Consider the following 22146-nt stretch of genomic DNA (forward strand, 5'->3'; position numbering starts at 1 on the left):
GGAAAAAAAGAGGAAATTTTGTGGAGAAAAAAAATAAGCTATTAATATTATAAATATTTTTTTTTAGATATTTTTCCCAGATTTTTTAAAAAAAACAATATTCTATATTAACTTATTTTTTTCAATTTGTGAGACATTTTTTCGCAAGTTACTTACTGGTCTTTTTCCGGTGTTTTCTTTCTTTCAAAAGTCTTTTTATTCATTGACAATCTTGAATAAAACAGTGAATGTACAAAGAAAACTTTCCCATGTTTTTAAAAGAATTCAAACCAATTTTCTGAGGTTTCAGAGGTTGAAATACTTGTGAACGGCATCTGAACGAGAAACAAGAAAAGTGATGTCACTCCAGGTTTCAAAGGGTTAAAAGGCTTTTTTGAAAATTGATTTTAAATCATTTTTAAATGATCTTTTTATCTTTGCATCTCTGCAGTTTTTCAGTCATCGAGTAATTAATTTTTACTTTTTATATCTTCTAGTTAATGAGACTGCTAACAGATGTTTGGAACTGATATGCATTTATCATAAAAAATGAATATATTTATGTGAAAATTTAGAATTTGGAATATAACAAACTCCAACATAAAACTTTGTTTGAATGCTTTTAGCAAATGTTTAATTAAAAGTGGAACTTTCAATATCATATAAAGAAAGTTCCCAGCAACTTTTTTTCATGAATTCAAGTGAAAATTTAAATTAAAAACGTAGAAATAAAAATAGCTCCCTGAGGTTTTACTAAGTAAAAGATCCTCGCATTCTGCCACTTTCTCTGCACTATTTTAATTAATCAATTTTATTGGCGAGCACAGATACAGATAACTGTCAATATCCCAAATTTTGGCTCTGATAGCTTTTTAGATTTTCTTGCTCTGTTAAGCACTCTGAATTGCTCCTTTGTATGAAATGTGCTATCCAAACAAGTTTTAATTATACTAATAAAATCTCTGTTAAACTCAAAAAAAACCTTCTGTTTTCTTTAAGACTCATTATATTGAAAGAAATAATTCTGTAATACTGTGACACTGCAAAATTTTCAAAGATTTCCAACATTTGCTAAAGGCATTTAAACAAAGGTTTACGAGTTTACGTACTAAATGACGTGCACTGCTATTTTATGGAAGATACAACATTTTATACTGCAGCTGAACCTGGAGAACTGCAGTAGTATTTTAACAGCAATGTTGAAGTGTTGTAAAATTAGCTACAAAACACACAAAAAAGGACAAAAAAAAAAGGAAAATCAGGGAAATATCCCCTAAAATGCTTAAAATAATTTCAAATATATAATTATGATGATTAGAAATAATCAGTTCTCCTGATATTTTTCTTAAAACTTTTAAAAGACTACTATTATTTTGCTACTTTTCCAAGTTACACTTTGATTTCTACATTTCAACCGAAATGTTATTAGTTTCATCGGAAACATATCTTATATCGATAGGTCTCATTAGGTACTAATAATCGTTATCTGTAATATCGGTCGAGCTTTACTCCATATGGTTATCATGAGCATCTAAATACCATGCACTGTGCAGTATTTTACAAAACATGTACTGCAGGTGAACCAGGAGAACTGTAGTAGTAGAAGTAGTGTTGCAATAGTTCACATAAAATTAGCAACAAAACAAACAAAAAAAGGAAAATCGGGGAACTATTCCCCAAAAACGCTCAATATTCTACCAGTTCTGTAAAATAATTTCAAATATCTAACTATGATACATTTTCCTTTAGCCTTTCAAACTAATATTTCGCAGCTCAGAGGATGTTTCTTTCCAAGTTGCTCTTTGATTTCTACATTTCAACAGAAATATTTTCATTTTTATTGTAAGTGCATATTGATTCCAAATATCGGTTATAGGTCTCATTAGGTACTAATAATCGGTATCTGTGATATCTGTCAACTGGTACTTCATATGGTTATCAATGGCATCTACGTAACATGCACTATGCAGTATTTTATACAACATTAACTGCAGATAAAGTAGGAGAACTGTAGTAGTAGAAGTAGTAGCAGTTGCCAGTCGTGTTGCAGTAGCTCATGTACAATTAGCAAAACAAAAAAGCAACAAAAAAAGGGGAAAACCAAGAAAATTTCCCCCCCCAAAAGTGCTTAAAATTCTACAAATTCTGTTCTTTCCAAGTTGCTATTTCTACATTTCAACAGAAATATTTTCAATATTGGATATCAGTCTGAAAAACCAATATTGGTCGACCCCTACTTTATATTATTATCATGAGCATCTAAATACCATGCATTGTGCAGTATTTTATAAAACATGAACTGCAGATGAAGTAGGAGAACTGTAGTAGTAGAAGTAGTAGCAGTTGCCTAGTAGTGTTGCAGTGGCTCACATAAATATATATAATTATGATACTTATAAATATATTGCTCTCCTGACATTTTCATTTAGCCTTTTAAAAAAACAGTTTCCCAAAATTTACTAATATTTTGCAGCTTAGAGGATGTTTTTTTCCAAGTTGCTCTTCGATTTCTACATTTCAACTGAGATATTTTCTTTTTCTTTTTTATTTCAAATATTGGTTACTGGTCTCATCAGGTACTAATAATCTGTAACCAAAAACCAATATCACTTAATCCCTACTTCATATGGTTATGATATCTAAAAACCAAAGTACTGTGCAGTATTTTATAAAACATGCACTGCAGGTGAACCAGGAGAGCTGTAGTAGTAGAAGTTGCGAAGTGGTAGTGTTACGGAAGCTCATGAAAAATTAGCAACAAAACAAAACAAAAAAAAAAAAAAATGGAAAACTAAGGAACTATGCCAAAATTCTAAAAATTCTGTAAATTATTTCAAATATATAATAATGATGATTATAAATATATAGCTCTCCTGACATTTTTATTTAGCCTTTTTAAAAAAATCTAATATAATAATATTTTGCAGCTTAGAGGATGTTTTTTTCCAAGTTGCTCTGTGATTTCTTCATTTCAACAGAAATATTTTCATTTTTATTATAAGTGCATATCAATTCCAAATATCGGTTATCTGTCTCATTAGGAACTCATAATCAGTATCGGCCCTTAAAAACCAGTATCGCTCAACCCCCTCTCCATATGGTCATCATGAGTATCTAAATAACATGCACTGTGCAGTATTCTATAAAACATGTACTGCAGGTGAACCAGGAGAACTGTAGTAGTAGCAGTAATACTAGTAGCTTTGTAGTAGTGTTGCAGTAGCTCACTTAAATACATATATATATAAATATATATTATTATGATTTTTATAAATATATAGCACTACTGACATATTTATTTAGCCTTTTATAAAAACAATTTTCTTATTCTTCTTATATTTTGCAAATTAGAAGATGTCCCTTTCCAAGTTGCTCTTTGATTTTGACATTTCAACAGAAATATTTTCATTTTTATCAATAACAAATATCGGTTATCGGTCTCATACGTTACTAATAATCGGTATCTGTGATATCGGACGAGCCTGACTCCACGAGCATCTAAATACCATGCGCTGTGCAGTATCTTATAAAACATGTACTGCAGGTGAACCAGGAGAGCTGTAGTAGTAGAAGTAGTCGTACTCGTAGCCCTGTAGCAGTGTTGCAGTAGCTCAGGTGTACTGCTCGGCATGTCCGGACTAACAAACACTGTGCAGAGAGCCCGGCAGCCGTAAACAACATCTCCAGCCTGAGTGTGAGCGTCAGGAGCAGCTTTATGGGGACCGTACCTGAATCTCCCTCCGCAGTGCTGGCATTGGTCCCCGACCCAACCGGGGAAGCACACACAGTTTCCAGTGGCGGTGTTGCACTGTCCGTTCATGCACGGTTTGTCGCATTCCTTCGCCTCGGTGACGGCGGGCAGCCCGGACAGCAGCCCGAGCACCGACAGCAGCAGCGCGGTGCTGGTGAGCATCAGCAGGCTCCGGCCAGAGCCCGAGCAGGCCCGCCGCGTCGCCCCGTACATCCTCTCACAAAAGATGGCTGCTAACGGCAAAGCGCTCCGCTGCTTCGGGGACAGCGAGCCGACGAGCTGCCGGCCGGTGCAGTTCCGTTTGTCGGTCGGGAGGTCCGGTGTCTCCGGCGGTAACGTTTAGTGTCCTGGTCGAGGCTGGTGTCCGCTGGTGACTTGGTTTACATCTTTCCAGTGGTTCCGTTTCCCAGCGCCGCACCAAGCCGCATATTGACATCCAGAAGTGACGTGATGAGAACGGAAATGCGCAACCGGGGGGGAGGCACGCGCGCAGGACTTTAAACTTTCTATTTATTCTCTCGTCTGTTTATTTTTCTGTATCATTTTTATCATTTGTGTCGTGCAGTTTTACTCGAATCTTTCAGATACATTTTATTTCATTTTTTAAAATTAATATTTTTATTTATTTATTTATTTATTTACCTTTTACCCGATGCTTTGTACATGTTCGGCTTGTCCACTGAAAAAACTTCTTTAAGGGACTGTTTGTTATTTATGAGAGGGGAGGCGGTGGTGCAGAATGGGACGGGCATTTAATTTTATCATTTTTATCATTTGTATACTGCATTTGTACTTGAGTCATATATACATACATACATATATATATATACATACATACATATATATATATATATATATATATATATATGTATGTATGGATGTAGTTTGTTTTTAAACTGCGCTGTTTTTACCTGATGTTTAAAACTTTTTAACTTGTTAAAATGATACAACTTTTTAAAATTGTATCATTTTCCATCTGTATCATTTTTATAATTTGCTTACTGCATTTTTCTTGAATCTGTTATATATATATATATATATATATATATATATATATATATATATATATATATATATAGCTGTAATTTTTTTGCACTGTACTTTCTCCCTGATGTTTTGTATGTGTTATGTCTGTCAAAATAAAAATAAAATGACTTTGAACTTTTATTTTCTCATGTTTATTTATCTGTATCATTTTTATCATTTGTGTTGTGCATTTTTACTTGAATCTTAATTCATTTATTTCTTTTATTTTTACCTGTGCTTTACCTTTGACCGAATGTTTTGCATACGTGTGTGTATATATATATGTGTGTGTTTGGTGTGAAACTGCCCACAAAAAAATCTATGGATTATCTTGAGTAAGCAGGTCGTGATTTCTGGAAAGAGAAATTGCTGTTGAGTTTTTCAGATGTTTTTTTTTTTTTGGTGCTTTGAGCATCACAAGCCGAGGGGCCATCTAGTTCAATAATAGTGGAGAGAAAGCAGACGTCTCTGCGGCCGATACCTTCAACACTCTGCAGCTCACACCAACTCACAGGTGATAAGTATCTGAATGACTGCACACCAAGGACACCAAACTGTACAAACGGTATAGAACAGTTTATTAAATTTAGACTTGTAAGAAGTCATCGTATTCCAACGCGCTCCATCGCGTGAAGCGCATTCATAATAACACCAACCCAAAAAAGGATTGATCACGGCATCGGAACATAAATAAAGCAAATAAACATATTTACAATTCAACATGGACAGAGAATGGTGTGTGTGTGCACGAAAAACTACAGATGCAAACAGAGGCATCGGACAAGGTGGGTCTGATTTCTTTTAAACTGAACTGTCCTCAGGAGGAGCTACAGCAGGAGCGAAAGGAGGAGAAACACAATTCAACAAAGCAGGAGAAACCTACAGTATTATCACATTTTCTTGGTTTGAGTGAAAAAAAGAGAATCACGAGAACCTTTAATAACAATAATTCTGTTTTTAGTCTTCAAAGGTATGAAACTGACGAGCTATTTTCTACTGTAGGTGATTAGTTTCCTTATTTTTTTGCTGAAATTCCCTAAACGTCACAACTCTCTACAGGAAATTCAATAAAAAGGATGACCAAAAGTTCCGAAATGCAGCTAATTTTGTGCTAAAAACCATCCTGATGACGTGAACTCAACATCCTTTTTTTTTATCTCTGTATAAATCTGGACTCGCTGCCGCCACTTTTATTCATCAGAGGAGACGGGGGTGGCTGAGGTTTTGTCTTTTGACATTCCCCAAAGCCACAAATATTTTTTTTTCCTGATGGTCTCCCTGAGTGACTCTGGGAAAATGCATGTGTTCTCTCCACATGATGCGCTCAACAACGGTCAGATATCTGAAAATCCAGCAATTATTTCTGTTTTTACAGTTTCTGGATGTAATGAATAGTGTCATTTTAGTGATTTTTTATTTTTGGCGGGCCCCCAGGGTTTGAAAGGCAGGTTTTCTTTTATAAAAAGTTGAAAAAAAAAAAAAAAGGCACAAAAAAATTTAAGAGAAAAAAGACAATTGTCAAGAATTTAGAAAAAAAAATCAAAAATAATTTACTAAAAAATTTTTAAGGAAACAAATAAACAAACAATCAAAAACATACATTCTCTCCAGTGCTAAAAAACATTTGACATGACTCCCCTTTTTTTTGCCCCCCCCCCCAAAATAACAAACGGTCCCTATTAATAATAAAAATCCCTCAATCTAATAATCTGTCATTCCTTACATACTAAACGCGCTGGAGATTGCTGTTGAAGCACACGTCACATATAAATGGTAAATATTAATTACATTTTCAGATCTATTGTTACTGTCTGACGTAAAAATGTATTTGTGTAGTAGAAGCGAGCGTTAACGTCAGGATTGGTTGAAGGAGTTTGTTCGGGGCGGCAGTAAATCCAGACCGAACGTGGAGCTCACATCATCAGGACGGTCTTAAATGATCCTGGATCCATTGTTGAAATATCAAACATGAACTCTACAAAAGGTGTTAGACTGTCAACACTCGAGTACCAGAAGCCACACGCTGTCGTTCACAACCTTTCGCCTGAATTTGCAGCGTGACTTTTCACATTTACCCCCTTTAACATTATGAAACTTGCAGTTTCCACCCTTCTCGTGGTGGGAGTACAGTCTGTTTTAAACTCACTTCACACTGAGAATGACTCATCTCCGGTGGGCTGAGCGGACGGACGGACAAACGAACATCAGTTTGACTTCCTGTATGAGACACAGTCGAGACTTTACAGTAATCAAAAAACCCTGCAGAAGAATCAAAAAACTGCGCTTATTCAAATAAAAAAAAAGAGAAGATCCTTAGAAAAGTACAATCATTGAAAGCACATTACAATTAGCAGTTTGTGTGTGAAGTTAGGTCATGTGACTCTCCCAGCACTTCTTATTATCTACATAAAATAATGCTCGTGTGGGTCACATGACCAACAGGTCCATGTCCCCCAGCAGATGTAAAGGGGGATAAAACGGTATCATTTCGACTTAAATGCTATTTTTCCTCGTCACCGGAGGACCTCAGTATTTGTTCACCGGGGAACGCCAGCCGGACGGGGTCGGAGCACGGTAGCACGAGAAAAAAAAAAAGCGCGAGGTGAGTTACAGAAAAAGTACACTTAACTGACTTTCAAATGGCACTCTGGTCCTGTAGTTCTGCTCCGGTGCTCAAAGCACATCAAACCCGTCCCAACATGGCTCTCCCGCACATGTGAAAACAAAAAAAACACTGAGAATAATTTCAAACAGCTATAGAGGAGGTGACTCACCATCGTCTGTCTCTGGAGGTCACACTGTCACATTCAGCTATCCGTTAACGGCAGAGATCGTCTCCTCTTTGCTCCCTCTCTCGCAGTATATCACACTATCTTACAGGTGAAAAAAAAGCCATTTACAAGCACCGGCGCCTTACAAATATGTACAGGATCGATTCAGAATTAAGAAAAAAAAGATATAAACAAGATTTTAACCTTCAATTATGTACACAGAGCAAAGGAGGAGGTGCTGGAGAAATGATTGAGCACCTCATTGTGTAAATTTACACACAGCAACAAAAAACTGCTTCCAAGTACTGGCTCTAAGACACACTCACCCCGTCACTTTCCGATCAGGGACATGCAAAAAAGACAGAGGCGCATTCATTCAGAGGGGGGCCGCGGCCCCTTTCTAAAGGCAAATCATCTGATTCATAAACTCTTCTCTTTCACCTTCTCTCCTAAAAAAACACAGGGACAAAAGATGGTCTTTTTTGGTCTCCCACATCAGGCATATTGGGTGTCAGAACACCAGTTAGTGCTCGTACTGGTGATCGGTACTGGTCACCAGTAGATTGGATGATCAAGCATCAAAGGCCCCTTTGGAGTGTCCTCTTGGTTTTGATACCTGAGGTGTAGCGAGGGTGAGTGAACACTGGCTGAATGTTGGGAGCGAGCAGCGTGTTGTGACCAGACCGGCGTCAAAATTAAAGAAAAATATCTCTCAGTACGTTCGTCGAGCGCCCCAGAGTCCAAAAACGCAGGAATGAGTTCACATTTTAGCCTTCCTGGTTCCCTCGTCTTAAACTCGGTGGGGTTTTGTTGTGTGTGTTTTTGGTTAAATGCCAGAAATAAGGTCTGTGGTTAACACTAACTCATGTTTAACCCTTAAAAACCTGAAGCGACATCACTTTTTGAAGCCTTTGAACCCTGAGCACGTGTGCGATCGCTTTCCAAAACACGGAGAAAAAAACGAGAAATGATCCACAAGTGCAAGATATTTTCAAAAAGCTAAAAACTATATTTACAATTATCAGAATTACATATTTAAATTTTTTTTTATATTTTTAAATTTTTTTGCAAAGATCATTTCATTTTTTGCTGTTTTTTTACTTTCTTTTTGAGTGTGATCTTGTTTGTTTTGAAAAAGCAATGTTAAAGTAATTTTTTACACTTTTTACTGATTTCTTGCTAATTTTGGGGTCATTTCTTCTTTCCTTTCACTGCCCTTTTCCCGTGTTTTTGAAAGAAATCAAGCCAATTTGTTCGGGTATCAAAGGGTTAACTCACTAGTAATATAAACTTAATTATATGAATTACTAAAGTTATCCTATTCATTTTTATTTCTCCATTTTATTTGTTTTCTTCTGTATTGGTCTAATTTTTTCTTACTTTTTTTGGCTCTGAGATTATATTTATGCCATCATGTTGTCATCTGTACTGTTTTTGTATTATTATACAAAAAAAATCTATTTAAAGGCTTTAGTAATAAAATATAATACAAAAAAAAACATGTTTATGCAACTTCCAAGTTTTGTTCTACAACAAGCTGCTGATATTTTATTTTATTTATTTACTCATTTAGGGCTTTTCGGCAATGTTGCAGTGGCCACCTGATCGTAGTGTAGTACGTTTACAGCCTGACTTCAGCTTTTTACTTCTGACGAGTGCATTTAGGCTTCAAAAATCTAAAAGGTGGACTTCGTTTGTGATTATCTTGCCGAACAAAACGTGCTCGTTTACCACAGAGCTTATTTTCTGCAATGATCCTGAATCTAATGGAAAAATCCCAAAGGCTTTTTGACGAGGGAGGCAGGGCGACGGGAAAACATCATCCCGCGGGCGCTCTTTTATTACCGAGTGCCAGATGATGGAGTGTGCCATGTCGGAGTGAGGAGAATGCCACTTGTTAATCTCAGGTAAACGTTTCAAAATCAGTGAGTGTTTGTGGAAATTGGCTCCGCCCACTCTGAGCTGACTGGCCGCGGCACACGCCGCCCATCTGGTACTGGGAGTCGTTTCAAACAACCACGAAGAATTATTTGCTTGTACAATTTCAGCCAAGTCGGGCCGTGAACACCACAGAGCGGCTGCTGCTTTTAAAAGATTCTGTCACTTGTAAGTGTGATTAAAATTGGGACAGCATATTGGCGTAACGGCGTGTGTTCTCGCCGAACTGTGCAGGACTTTGTCGCGCTGCTCTGAAGCCGCAGAGATAAATTCCTGCACATTTGTGGCGTTTACAGTCTGAGGCAGTGAGTGACGGCAGGCGGGGGCTGAGGTGTTTCTCTTGGAGAGGGAAACGGCGGGGGATTGTGGGGTTTACATATTGCGTCGTGGGACTTTCAGGTAGACGATGTCTGGCGTGAAGGGCGGCCCATGGATGACGCGCTGTAGGTGCGGGAGCGCTGCCTCACGGCCAGGCGGCAAGGCAGCTCCAGCTCCTGGAAGAGGGGAGTCCCCGTGATTTCAACCGCCTCGGGACGCTCGGCGGGGCTCCACGACAGCATGCTGTGCACCATAGACAGCTACACAGAGAGAACACACAGCACAGCGACGTCTGTCAGGACAGCGTCACGCTACAGTCACGCTACAGTCATGCTACAGTCATGCTACAGCTAACCCTGCAGAACCAGAAAATATTATAACTTAACCCTCAGCATCTGCATTTTACTCCCTTTAATTCTTCATTTTTTCACAAATATTTTTGTCTGTGTTCATGCATATGGCATACATTTCGTCCAGATTGTGTATCTTTGTTTGATCTGTGAATTTCCAGCTCAGCTCCTAAAATAAGTCTAAAACTGCACTGATGTTAGTTAAAATGTAAACTCAATGAAAGTAGAAAATCATATTAATGTATAATATTTTTCTATAGACTAATTTTGAAAAGTGCATTTTGTGTGCAGAGCAGTATGAGTGTGAGTATTTGACACTGCACAAAAAATAATAATGCATAAAAATCAATGTTGCTTCTAATTATTTACATATTCCTGGCCGTCATATTAGATATTAGATAATAATAATAATAATAATAATAATAATCTACTTAACATGTAGCATAATAAAAATAATACATTTCTTTGTGTGTTTTTTTCCTCATTTAAACACATAGTGGCATCATGACAAAAATCCGGCATTTGAAGGGTTAAAATTCTTCAAATTAATGAATATTTAATATTTGTGATTGTGTTTACTAAAAAAATAAACTCAATGAAAGTAGAAAATAATATTAACGTAATATATTTTTTAAAGCTTATTTTTGAAAAGCATGTGGGCAGAGTGATACGAGTGTGTGTGATATTAAAGCGTTAAACCCAAAAATTACACACATTGAAACTCACTCACACACACACACACACACACACACACACACACACACACACACACTGTGCAGGACATCCTAAAATAGGACAGCAGACAGCTGAAGTGGGATACTGGGATGACAGGGCGAGGGGATTTCCAGTGTTGGAGAATCACAGATTATGCTGTGGGATTATGTTAATCTCATTACAAAGTAAACAGGTAAACGGGGTAATGTATCCAACCCCCCACCAAACAGTACGCTGGTGCCCGGTGTGGTCACACGGAGCATATTTAACATGTGAAAATATGGATGATTTGATTCTAATGGACACAAATTTAAAAATAGTAATCATTAATTAATGGTAACAACAAAACAATGTAATGATGTATTTTAATAACTAATTATTTAACTTTATAATAGCAATTCAAATAATGTTAATATATGCTTTATAAAACATTTACAAAGCAACCACAGTGTGTTATGAGCATAAACTGCAATTTCAAAACGGCCACAAAAATAATGTTTTTAGATGGATTACACATTATTTATGTGATTCATCGATTCAGATTCCCAGGTTGTGATATATCTGGTCCATCTATATATGTAAGGTTGGATTTTTTTTAAATGAGTTATTTCATAAAGTATTGACAAATTATTTGGTGGGTGTTAATTAATAATTAATAAAATATATAAAATGTTTTGATGTGTGCAAAAATAAACTGTTAAATAACATAAACCATAGCATTACACGGAATTGGTAAACATTGTTCTCACTTCATTGCTGGTTATTTAAAATATAAATATTATTATTATTCCTTTAATTACTATTTAAAGGAATTTAATTTGTCTAATTTTAATTTTTTTCTTTTTTGTCATTTGTACATTTTTCTATCAATTTGTATTCTGCTTAGTCTTGAGTTTTTTTTCATCATTGTTTTTGTCTTTTTCTTTTAATGAATGACAATTTAATTTATGTACAAAAAAAAACGTACATATACAATTTAACATTTATTGATATTGGTTATTGATACAGGTCTCAGATAGCAATGCTTCTATTTACCTTTTAGTGCGTAATATGCCGAGATTAGCAAAACATATTCATATTAATAATTTCTATGTATTTATTTATTCTGTTGATTTGGGAGCAAATCTGAGTCAGCACGTGTCTACTGTTGGTGTGGACGGGTCGTTAAATCTGTGACGGCATGATGGGAATAAAAAGCTCTGCATGAGTCCCACTTTGATTATTTTCAGAATAAAAGTTTTTATTTGTAAATTCAGATGTAGTTTGTTGTTTTGGACACTAGATGGCAGCAGACGACCACTTACCTCCTGAACGTTGTTTTTGGAGAAAACCTCGGGGAAGCGCAGCGCCCTCACCTCTGTCAGGGTCTGGAAGAAAAGATGTAAACACCTGTGAGTGTCTAATCAGACCCTTTTGTCTCAGAGACAAAGACGCTCCGCTCGATCGCACACACGAGGACGGAGACAATCGACCATTTAAACCGACAACAATGATCATTCAAATGACTATAGTGATTACGTGTTACAGTTTCCCCAACAGAGTTTTCACACAAAACAGAATAATTAACTGAATAAAAGCGCAGACAGAAAGATAGACCGCCTCATTAGGAAGTCTCTCTCTTCTGCAGCTTCAACAAATAACAGCAGCGAGTTTGTTTTTACTGAAGCCAAAACTGGGATCATTTCATCTGGCTTTATTTTGACTGTGATCTGACGGTTTAGGAAATGATCTGAACATTTTAATTGCTTCTCATTGTTTAACAGCTCAGTTTGGGTAAATATTGTTTACAAAACAAATTAATTATGAAAAAACACTCTTGTATAATAATTTGTTTAATGAATCTTTATTCACGCCCAACTTCCCTTTGATGTTTTTTTTTGCTTTGCTTACATAGCCTTGTCTTTTTTTTTTTTTAATGCTTCACACACCAATTTGTAAATTGTGTTACACGGGGAAATACAAATAGAGTCTAAAGTGATATTAAAAATTATGTGTTTAGCAGCTATAAAAGTGAAGTTAAAGGGTAATTTATTGCCGTACGACAACCCTTTTGGGAATTGAATACGAGGAGGGAGAAAATGGAGTAAAACTAAGACACAGTTATGTTCTTGCTGACTCACCCGCACTCTCTCCATCTGCGTCCTGAAAGGATACAGCAGCTCAAACAGGATCAGACCCAGAGAGTAAATGTCCACTTTGTGAGAGTACGAGTTTCCAGAAAGCTGCCGGGACAAAAAGGAAAGAAAAGATTTTGTGATATCAAAGTTATAGACCCATTAAAAATCATTTATTATCGTAGTTACTTTGTGACGTAGCTGCAGCGTTTGTTTATTGTTCTGGTGAAAATCAAACGAATTATTTTAGTGAAATAAGTTATTAAATTGTATTTATATAGCACTTCTCACATTACACAGGATAAAAGAAATACAAAATACAATAAAATATAAAATACAATCAATAAAATAACAATTTCAACACAGAAAACAGGACTGCAGTCAACGACACTCATAAAAAAATAAATATAGAGGCAACTTTTGCTGTGATGTAGATCTCACCTGCTCCGGGCTCATGTAGAGCTTGGTGCCGACCTGGCCCGTGTGCCGGGTCAGGAGCGGAGCGGGCGTCAGGGCGCTCGGCTCGTCCTCGTCCTCCTCCTGGTCCATGGCCGTCACCAGGCCGAAGTCTCCCACCTTCACCACGTCATCCATGGTGAAGAAGATGTTGGAGGGCTGCAGAGGACGCAGAGTGACAGGTTATGTGACACGTATCAAACTTAAAACTCACGAGAGCAGAAAGCTTATTATTTACGCAAAGTGCAAAGGTACACTTTTATTTTGAAATTCCTCATTCTTAAACAAAAAAAAAGGCTGGAGGCTCAGCACCAGACAATCAATGGTAAGTGGCCAATAATAAGACAATGAGCATATTTACTGATATCGTCTCATGTTGATCACATGCCCCTGAATTACATCAAATTAAAACTGTATCATGACAATGTATCATAACATACTATCGTCTATATTGTATCGTGATAAAACTTCTGATTTGAACCCCTTAGCACAACTGATGCATGACCCAGCTGACATTATCAGCTAATATTCCACTTCATATACACAACGACAGTAAATCACATAATATACAATAAGCCAACCACAACCAGACAGCTTTGCATTTTGCCAAGAGGAGATTTAAAAGAAATAATCTCTTGTTTTTTTTTAATTATTTGGCATTAGGTTTTAATTTCACTTGCTGCACATTAAGAAGAGACAATAGCTGAGGCCAAAAAAAGTTTATTTTGGGCACAAATATTGAATCTACAGGAATTCAGTTGTTGAGAAATTATGTTTTCACTTTGCAGTCACAGTGTGAGATACCGTAGATATGGAACCGGGTATTTTATTATTGTATTGTTAATTTTCCGTTCAAGGAAATAAGAAGGAAATCTTATATACAAGCAGCTTAATCAGTGATCCCAGTTACCCATTTCTGACTGCATCAGGATTGTTTCAATGTTTTTTTTTTAATGTCACATAAACTGGATGCATAACCATATCTTCCCACTTAAACACAAACACTTTTGTCTGTATAGTCCACAGTGTGTTCTGTGGTGTGTGTGTTCACCTTGAGGTCTCTGTGCATGAGCCCCTTGCTGTGCAGGAAGTCGACGGCCTCTGCGATCTGGAGGAAGATATCCAGACACTGGTTGTGCTCCCTCTGCTCGGGGAGGCAGCGCTGAGCCATCCAGTCCTTCAAGTTCTCTTTCCGACAGAGCTGCATCTGGATGTACAGGTACACCTGGAGACAGGACAACGAGGTCTGAGCACTGGAAAGTAACATTTCAGAGGGGCAGGACTAAATAAGTGTGTGCTTCTTCCTTTATTGTTAGAACATGTGGTATTTAAGTTTAGGTGGCTTTAGTATTTGTAACTGAGACATGTATAAGTTTTTGTTTTTGTTCATTGCACTTGCTGTAAGGTTTGTTTGCTTTTATTTGTGTTTGGAATAAATAAAGGAAAAAATACAAGTTTCATGTACAAAACTATAAATAGTTCTATCTTTATTTTATATAAATATCTGCAGCTATTTGTTTTTTTAATTCAAGTACTGTAGCCTTTTTTCCCCCAAATGATAGAGGTGCTATTGTGAGCCAAAAAGGCTGATATCAAAAATATGAGATCTTGGTTTAAGAATACATATTCTAATTGCTAAATTACAAAAAATTATCTACATCAGCAGGTATCAAAATGTATTTTTAAACTGAATAAAAATAGCTAGAGAAGACAAAAATCTGCAACTTTTGTAAAAACAAGCCTGTGAGTTAACAGTAAGTCCAGTCACCACCCCAAAATAAGATCAGGACACCTGTTAATTGAAGTTAAGAGAATGATGGACTCACTTTGGGGGACGGCTGGACTCTCTGTGTTGGAGGCATCGTGGGGAGAGCCAGGGTGAGTGACGTTGGCCGAGGGGGAGAGGAAGAGGACGGCGGGACGGATTCCTGTCGTCTGGTGTGCGAGGAAGACGAGCTGTTCTTCTCTGTGGTCGTGCTCGGGCTGACTGCACCAGAAGCCGAGTCCGTCTCTGCGTCGGCATCTCGGTCGCAGCCCGAGTCCTCGAACACGATGTCAAAGGAAGAGGAGGTGCAGTCGCTGGGGCCGCGCGGAGGGCAGAGCTCGAAGGAGTGGGGGGTGTCTGAGGCGTCGGGGTCGGCCTGGCTGTCCCGCTCAGACATCAGGCTGTCGTGGCCCAGCAGCGGGTGGAAGGACAGGTCTCCGTCATCAACGCTGAAACTGACAGCACCGCCGGCGCTGCTGGAGAGCAGAGCCTGAGCATCAACGGACGCTTCCAGGGCGTCTCCTCCGGGTCCAGAGGCAGGTGACACCGAGGAGGACACTGGGACTTTGACTGACAGTGCCTCCATGTGGTCGAGGAAGCTCATTGGCCAGTCGGTGGTACTGAAAGAAAAAAAAAATAAAGTTGCTGCTGCCATGCTTCACACAATGAAACGAGTATAATAAAAAAAAATGCAATAAAAGTTATCAGAAAATAATTTACACATGCAGAAAATATAAGCCTACAATATTCTCACACTGCCTCCCCAAATCTGAACTGTCGTCGTATCCTCTATATTTTGTATTTTTACTCTGTTCTTTGTATTTGTTGTCGTTATTATTATTATTATTATAAAAATACTCAAAAATAAATGTAACAAAGCATGTTCAGTTCAGGGTGCAACTTGTTTTTTCCACAGCCTAATTAAAGATTTTGCAGGGTCACTATTTTGCAAAACAACAACTAGATTCCTTTTGCGATTATTTCGCATCCTGCTCCACCAAACCCCATTTAAGAAATATGTCATATCAACAATTCCCTACATGTCTGCAAAAACACACAATTCTAGAAACAAAAGAAAAAAGGTGTCATATCTTGACAGTATTCTTGTCAATTCAGCATCAATATTATCCAAAAAGAAAAGCTATATTTGAGTACAAACTTTAGATTTTGGATTTTGTCACCTCAACTTTCTACCTGCCTGCGTTTGTGCTACTTAAATGGAGAAGAGAGATGGTGGGAACTAGAGGAGAACCTCTGTAAAAAATTAAGATTTCTCACTAAAGTTAGTGCTGTTTGGTGGATCAGATACACGCTGAGTTAAACACAGACTCTTGTTCACTCCACAACTCCACCAGTTTATTCTCCTTTTCCAAAGAACAAGAAGAACAGAGACATGTTCACGTTCTCACACCTCCCCAGAGTCTCCTCCATGCTTTCTGTCACAGATGTTGAAAATGTTAATGTTCACGTTGAACTTCACTATTTCTATGTGTCAAGACTAAAAACTTTCGATGATGCTGATTTTGTCAAAACTTCAAGACGAGAAAAGGCTCAGACTGAGTTTTGTGATCACGTTACACCAAACCAGCAAGATCAGGGGAGCAGACCGCAGCGCAACTGAAACTCTCACAATTTTATTCTGACATTGAAAATTTGTCTGTGACAGTGAAATTGCTCAAATGTTTTTTCGGTGTAAGGCCAACATTAGAGTTTTATTTTATTTATTGTGAACACAGTAAAGTTCAACATTTACTGTGCACAAACTCCGGTGCTCAATAAGAGGAAAGTATGGTAATTATTGTCTCTGCATGGTTTTCTTTTAGCTCTAATCTACCCAAACAAATTAAAACAAAGGAATAAAGACACCAGAAAGACTTGCCGTTAACGACCGCAAACATGCTTGTATGAATGTGTTTTTCATCCACTGGCATTTAAACTCGTGTCTTAATCAACCTGTGAAGTGAAGCGAGTCATGTTAAGTCTATGGAGTAATAAATGTCAGAAAAGCTCTAATTCCTCCTGCGTGGAGGATTACATTTCTTTGCGTGGATGCCCTCCCTGAACAACAGACCGCTGGCAGTGTGAGTGCCACGTTGGACCTGCTGAGCTGTGCAGGATAACAGGTTTTTAAAGAGCCCGGGCTGACCTGGCGTCTTTTAGCCACCTCTGGTCCATCTCCTCCTGCCAGCCCTCGGGGGGACTCTCCTGCCAGGCGTTGAAGTAGCGGATTATCCCCGGATGCTCCAGCTTGGCCAGGGCCTTCACCTCTCGCATCACCTTCTCCCGGGCCAGCTCCCTGCAAGACGCAGAACTCGCTTTAACGGGACAATCAGGGTTTATACATATCCTTTCCAATAAATGTAAAGAATTTAAAAGACCATACATTCTCTGAATTCACTGATACTTTTTATCAATTCTTTTTTATCACTATACAATGGCTTTTTAAAATACATTTATATACAACTAATGAATTCACAACAGGATTTAAACAGGATATGTAAATATAACTTAGGAACTGTCATTTATGAGAGAAGAGGGGGTGGTGCAAAAAGGGGGAGGCATGTCAAATCATTTTTTAAGCACTGGAGGGTTTTTTCTTCTCAATGTTTTTTATTTTGGCTTAGGGATGGGGCAAACAACTTTAAATGGCTGTATTTGTTTTACTGTTTTGTTTTGGGTTTTTTTCTTTAAACATGCCTTCAAAGACATGTTGAAATCTGGGCCTTTATTTTTTCCTTTAAAAGAAAAAAGTTTGGTGATTTTTTTATTTCTTAAAAAAAAAAAATCACCCAAAGAAAAAATTGAAAAAATTGCAAAGATTAAATAAATAATTATATTAAAACCAATAAAAAAGGTGTGTATGTTTTTAATGTTGCTTTTTTCTTCAATAAAAACTTTTCGGTCAATTTTTATTTAATTTTCAAAGAAAAAAATGGCAAGAAAAAAAATGGGGATTTTTTTTTTCAAAAATTAAAAATTGCCAAAGTTATACCTTTTTTCATAGCCAGAAACCGAAAAGAAAAAAACAACCATTGTTGGATTTTTATATATCTGACAGTCCTTAAACTCATCATGTGTTATTATACAGGTTTGTGAAACAAAATTCCACAACTTTTCCAAATCTTTCTGGGTGTTTTTAGTTTCCAAAACTATTCCAAGCCAGGAAATTGCTATTTGCAAATTCCATGACTTTCCAAGGTTTTTCATTACCAATGGGACTCTGTATAATTCACATTCAGGACAGCCAATTTCACTTTTTTTAGTAGTTTGGTCCCAAATTGTTTAGGATTTAAAGACTCAAATTCTCTGATTTCTAATGAGACTTTGCTGTGTATTTTGTGTTTAGTGTTCTTAGTCACAGACGTGATTCACTATAACAAAAATATCAAGGATTGTTCCATTACACTAAATGATGAGCCCAGTCTTTATGCACAGAGAGCTCAATAAGCGTTTGCATAAAAACACTGGACATAAAGATGATTAATAGACTAATTTGTTATGCACTGTGTGATGCATCAGCCAACATCATAGCTGAAATAAAAATAAATGCAGAGCTGCTGCAGCTAAATTTTCATGCTTGTCAGTATAAATATAAATGCACTGCTGATATTTGTGCCAACATGTCAGTTTGAGCTGCTCTGTGTTTAGACAGTTGCTGCTTACATAACGCAGTCTAACAGCATTAATGAAAAAAGAGATAAAAGAAGAGCCAATGGCCTCCGGCGAGGAAGTCTGTGTCGTGTCCAGCGAGAGGCGCTACCTGTTGGGCAGGCGGATTCTTTTGATGGCGTAGTTGCAGTCGTCCACTTTGTTACGGGCTTCAAACACAACGCCGAACCCCCCTCGGCCGAGGCACTGCACCGGCTCAAAGTCAGTCAGGTACCTGGGGAGAAGACACTCTGGTTGTCAATGAGCAAAAAAGAATCACGCAGCTGTTTTTGGAAGAAAGGAGCTGCATGTGACACACGTGTAATCATCTACACCCCTGACCATTTCAAAGATCTGGGATCTGATGATTCACTGCGATCACGGAGGCGTGTGACGTGGTTAAAGGTGATTACCAGGGAAGGAAGTACTACCAGCCAAATCCCCATCAAGGCTGGCTGTGGCTGCTGAGCTGGCAGGTAACTAAACTTACAGTGAAACAGTATCGTGAATTCAAGCTGATGTGCTGACAGAGAAAAGCTCGGCTGTAACCAGGCTGAGACAAACTCCACTTAAAGGTCCCTGCTGAATAACAGCAAATACAAAAAACTTACAAAGTTTGCAAAACTGTAGAGGGACTACGACATCTACACTGAATTTTGTTTTGTGCAACTCGAAAACTCAGTAGCAAGATGAGTTTAAGGACTAACATGGCCATTTTTATGGCCATGTTAGTCTTAATGTAAATATTCACCTTTTTCATCTTATTTTTTATCAACCATAGCTGTTATTGAATGCATGCAAAGAACCTTGATATTTTTATTATTTATTATTTTATTATTATTAATTATTATTATTATTATTATTAATAATAGTATTAATGTCAAAACAATTAAAACAAAATTAACAAATATAACATGTCTAAAACTGTCAGAAATGAAAAGCATCTGTGTGCATATCTTATCGTGTAATAGTGGGGGTCTGTTGGCTCGGGGTGCCATGTTCTATAATAGTTTGGGAAACACTGCGCTCCACCCCGTCAAAGCATCCCTCCTCGGGCTCCTCGGGGGAGTGAAGGCTGTCTTATTAGGAGATGTGTGGGCACGTGTGATTCAGGCCCTGATTCCTGATCTCTATCTCCCGCCTGATGATCCTGACTCATGCCTGCCTCAGCTGCTGCAACAGTCACCAGATTTATTTAGGGAAACATCTTCGGCAGAAGCAATTTGCATGGATTGCAGCAGCAAGATTTAGAGGAGAGGGGAGGGCGGGTGTTTGTCATTTTGGGGTGGATCAAAAGAAGAAAATGTGCAAGTGGTGACAACAGGGAAAAAAAAGCAGTTTAATCAGATTGTAGTCTGCGTTCAGGGCGGTGGAGACATTTTATTCAGCTCAGGAATGTAAACATGCAAACTCAATCGATCAGACGACAGGAGGTCGATGACAGCTCATAAATTATGGCCACTGATCATATTTGGGACGTCCAAAATAACAAAACTTCAGACAATGTGCTGACAGTGATGTAAAGTGACACTCCGACCCCGTGGCAGATGCTGCTGGGTAGGGTGGGGTCTGCAGAGGCCAAGGTCATTTTCATTTGATGGCAAACAGCTGAGTTATCCAATCATGCACTACTTTGGCTCGTATCTCCCATCTCTGCCTTGTCCTATCAAGGCGGGCTGGAAGACCAGTGGTCACCATGGTAACAGTGCCGAATCTGTAGCTACACCTTGAAAGAGTGAGGCTCCCGTGTGTGACTTTCAAGTGTGAGTGAGGATAACAACTCGCAGCACAGCGGTGAGTGTACGGTGAAGTTCTCCTGAGTCATGACAAAAAAAAACTATTTACAGAGAGCATGGCAGCGTGTTGGTGATGTACCTGGACACATATTCGCTGGAACGGGTCTCCATAGCAACCGGCTCTTTGGATTCCACAACCTCAAGGTCAAACTTGCAGTCTGTCTGGCACTGTGTCTCCGACTCTTTCCGTTGCTTTGAGGGACAGAAGAGGACAGCAAGGACACGTAGAGAGAAATTAGAAATGCTACATATTTAAAAAAATAAAATAAAAAAAGATTAAATTCTGTTGTATGAGTATCTCATCCACAGGTAACATTACCAATGTTTCCCACATAATTAGAATCTTTGGGTCAGGAAACTTTTCTTTTTTATTTAATATTGTTTTGTTTTGTTTTTGTTTTTTAAATTGCATATGGTGTGTGTGTGTGTGTGTGTGTGTCTTTTCTTTCTTTCTTTTAAAATCAATCTGTGTCCCCTCTCTAAATTTGGAAGTTTTTGCAGGTCCGTGAATACAGCAAAGCAAAACTCAAGAGATATTTTTTTTTAATAAGAATGGTTGAGTTTCATAAGATAGGTTTCCATTAACCCTAAAATTGCTCAAATTGAAATTGCAAATATAAAAAATACATCATTGAAACAAGTCAATTTCATAATAACTCCCATTTATTGCAAAAAAAGTTTTTATGCTCGCATGAGGTGACATTTCAGGAAGTTCAAAAAAGCAATATTTTGAAAAAATATGCTTTTATAGCTATGGCTATGTGCTCGTCAGGAGGAACTAGCTCCCTCATGATGCAGCAGGAGCTACAAAACTAGCAAGTTTTGAATCCACAATTCCTCTGTGAAATCATGGACTATCAGCTCCCAGAAATCCCTCATACGTCTCCGCTTCCACGTATAACGCAAAGGAAAAACTTCTCCGTTTTTTAGCAGGGTCTTTATAGTCTAAACGTGGCCTCAGTCCACAGATCACCCCTGCAGCTTGGTAAAAAATCACTACTGAGGAAGTGAAGCGCTGAAAAAGGTACGGTTGGATACCCAATTACAGGTATCTGAGGTGGTACCAGTACCGGATGTGAACAGTACACAACCCTACTGTGCACTGGTTTCATCAGTTGCATGCATGCAGCATCTCACATTAACATTATATGACAAGAACCACCCCCCGCAGTCACTGTCAGTATGCTGTTCTTGCTGCAGGCTGCGTCTGTGGTCTTACCCTCACATAGGCCACCGGGGCAGGAGGGTGGAAGAATTTGCGGACGATGTAGGTGGTGGCGGCGATGCAGAAGACGATGGTGCCGAGGATCTCCTTCCACCAGGGTAGCAGCAACACGGGGTCCTTCCTCCTGCGACTGTCAGCCCCCGCCCCGTTTCCCTTTATCAAGCTTACAGCACTGTCACGTTTCTCCCGGTAACGCTTACTGTAAGGGAAATAGTAGCCGTTGTCTACGGAGATGAAGAGCAGAAATAAGTCAGTGGGTTTTTCCAGGCGTCTATGCAGAATTTCTTTGTATTTA

At 38.1% G+C, this 22146-nt stretch overlaps 2 protein-coding genes across 3 annotated transcripts in view; both read right to left on the reverse strand.

The window, feature by feature from the left end:
* Positions 1–4159, reverse strand: part of atrn (attractin) — a 203256-nt gene extending 199097 nt beyond the window's left edge. For both annotated transcript variants that reach the window (XM_088087328.1, XM_088087329.1), the window contains exon 1: positions 3708–4159. In XM_088087328.1, coding sequence (XP_087943454.1) covers positions 3708–3943 — 236 coding nt within the window. In that variant the 5' untranslated portion in view covers positions 3944–4159. The remainder of the gene's footprint in view (positions 1–3707) is intronic.
* A 1152-nt stretch (positions 4160–5311) lies between these two features.
* eif2ak3 (eukaryotic translation initiation factor 2-alpha kinase 3) overlaps positions 5312–22146 on the reverse strand; it is a 47319-nt gene continuing 30484 nt past the window's right edge. Inside the window, exons 9-18 of the mRNA XM_042501278.2 lie at positions 21846–22075; positions 20706–20818; positions 18943–19065; positions 17329–17478; positions 15244–15802; positions 14469–14642; positions 13403–13576; positions 12968–13069; positions 12152–12214; positions 5312–10043 (exon numbers count right to left, since the gene is read on the reverse strand). Coding sequence (XP_042357212.2) covers positions 9861–10043; positions 12152–12214; positions 12968–13069; positions 13403–13576; positions 14469–14642; positions 15244–15802; positions 17329–17478; positions 18943–19065; positions 20706–20818; positions 21846–22075 — 1871 coding nt within the window. The 3' untranslated portion in view covers positions 5312–9860. The remainder of the gene's footprint in view (positions 10044–12151; positions 12215–12967; positions 13070–13402; positions 13577–14468; positions 14643–15243; positions 15803–17328; positions 17479–18942; positions 19066–20705; positions 20819–21845; positions 22076–22146) is intronic.

This window comes from Plectropomus leopardus, chromosome 14, assembly GCF_026936395.1.
Source record: "Plectropomus leopardus strain MGB_pleo_1.0 chromosome 14, ASM2693639v1, whole genome shotgun sequence".
In the NCBI taxonomy this organism is placed as follows: Eukaryota; Metazoa; Chordata; class Actinopteri; order Perciformes; family Serranidae; genus Plectropomus; species Plectropomus leopardus.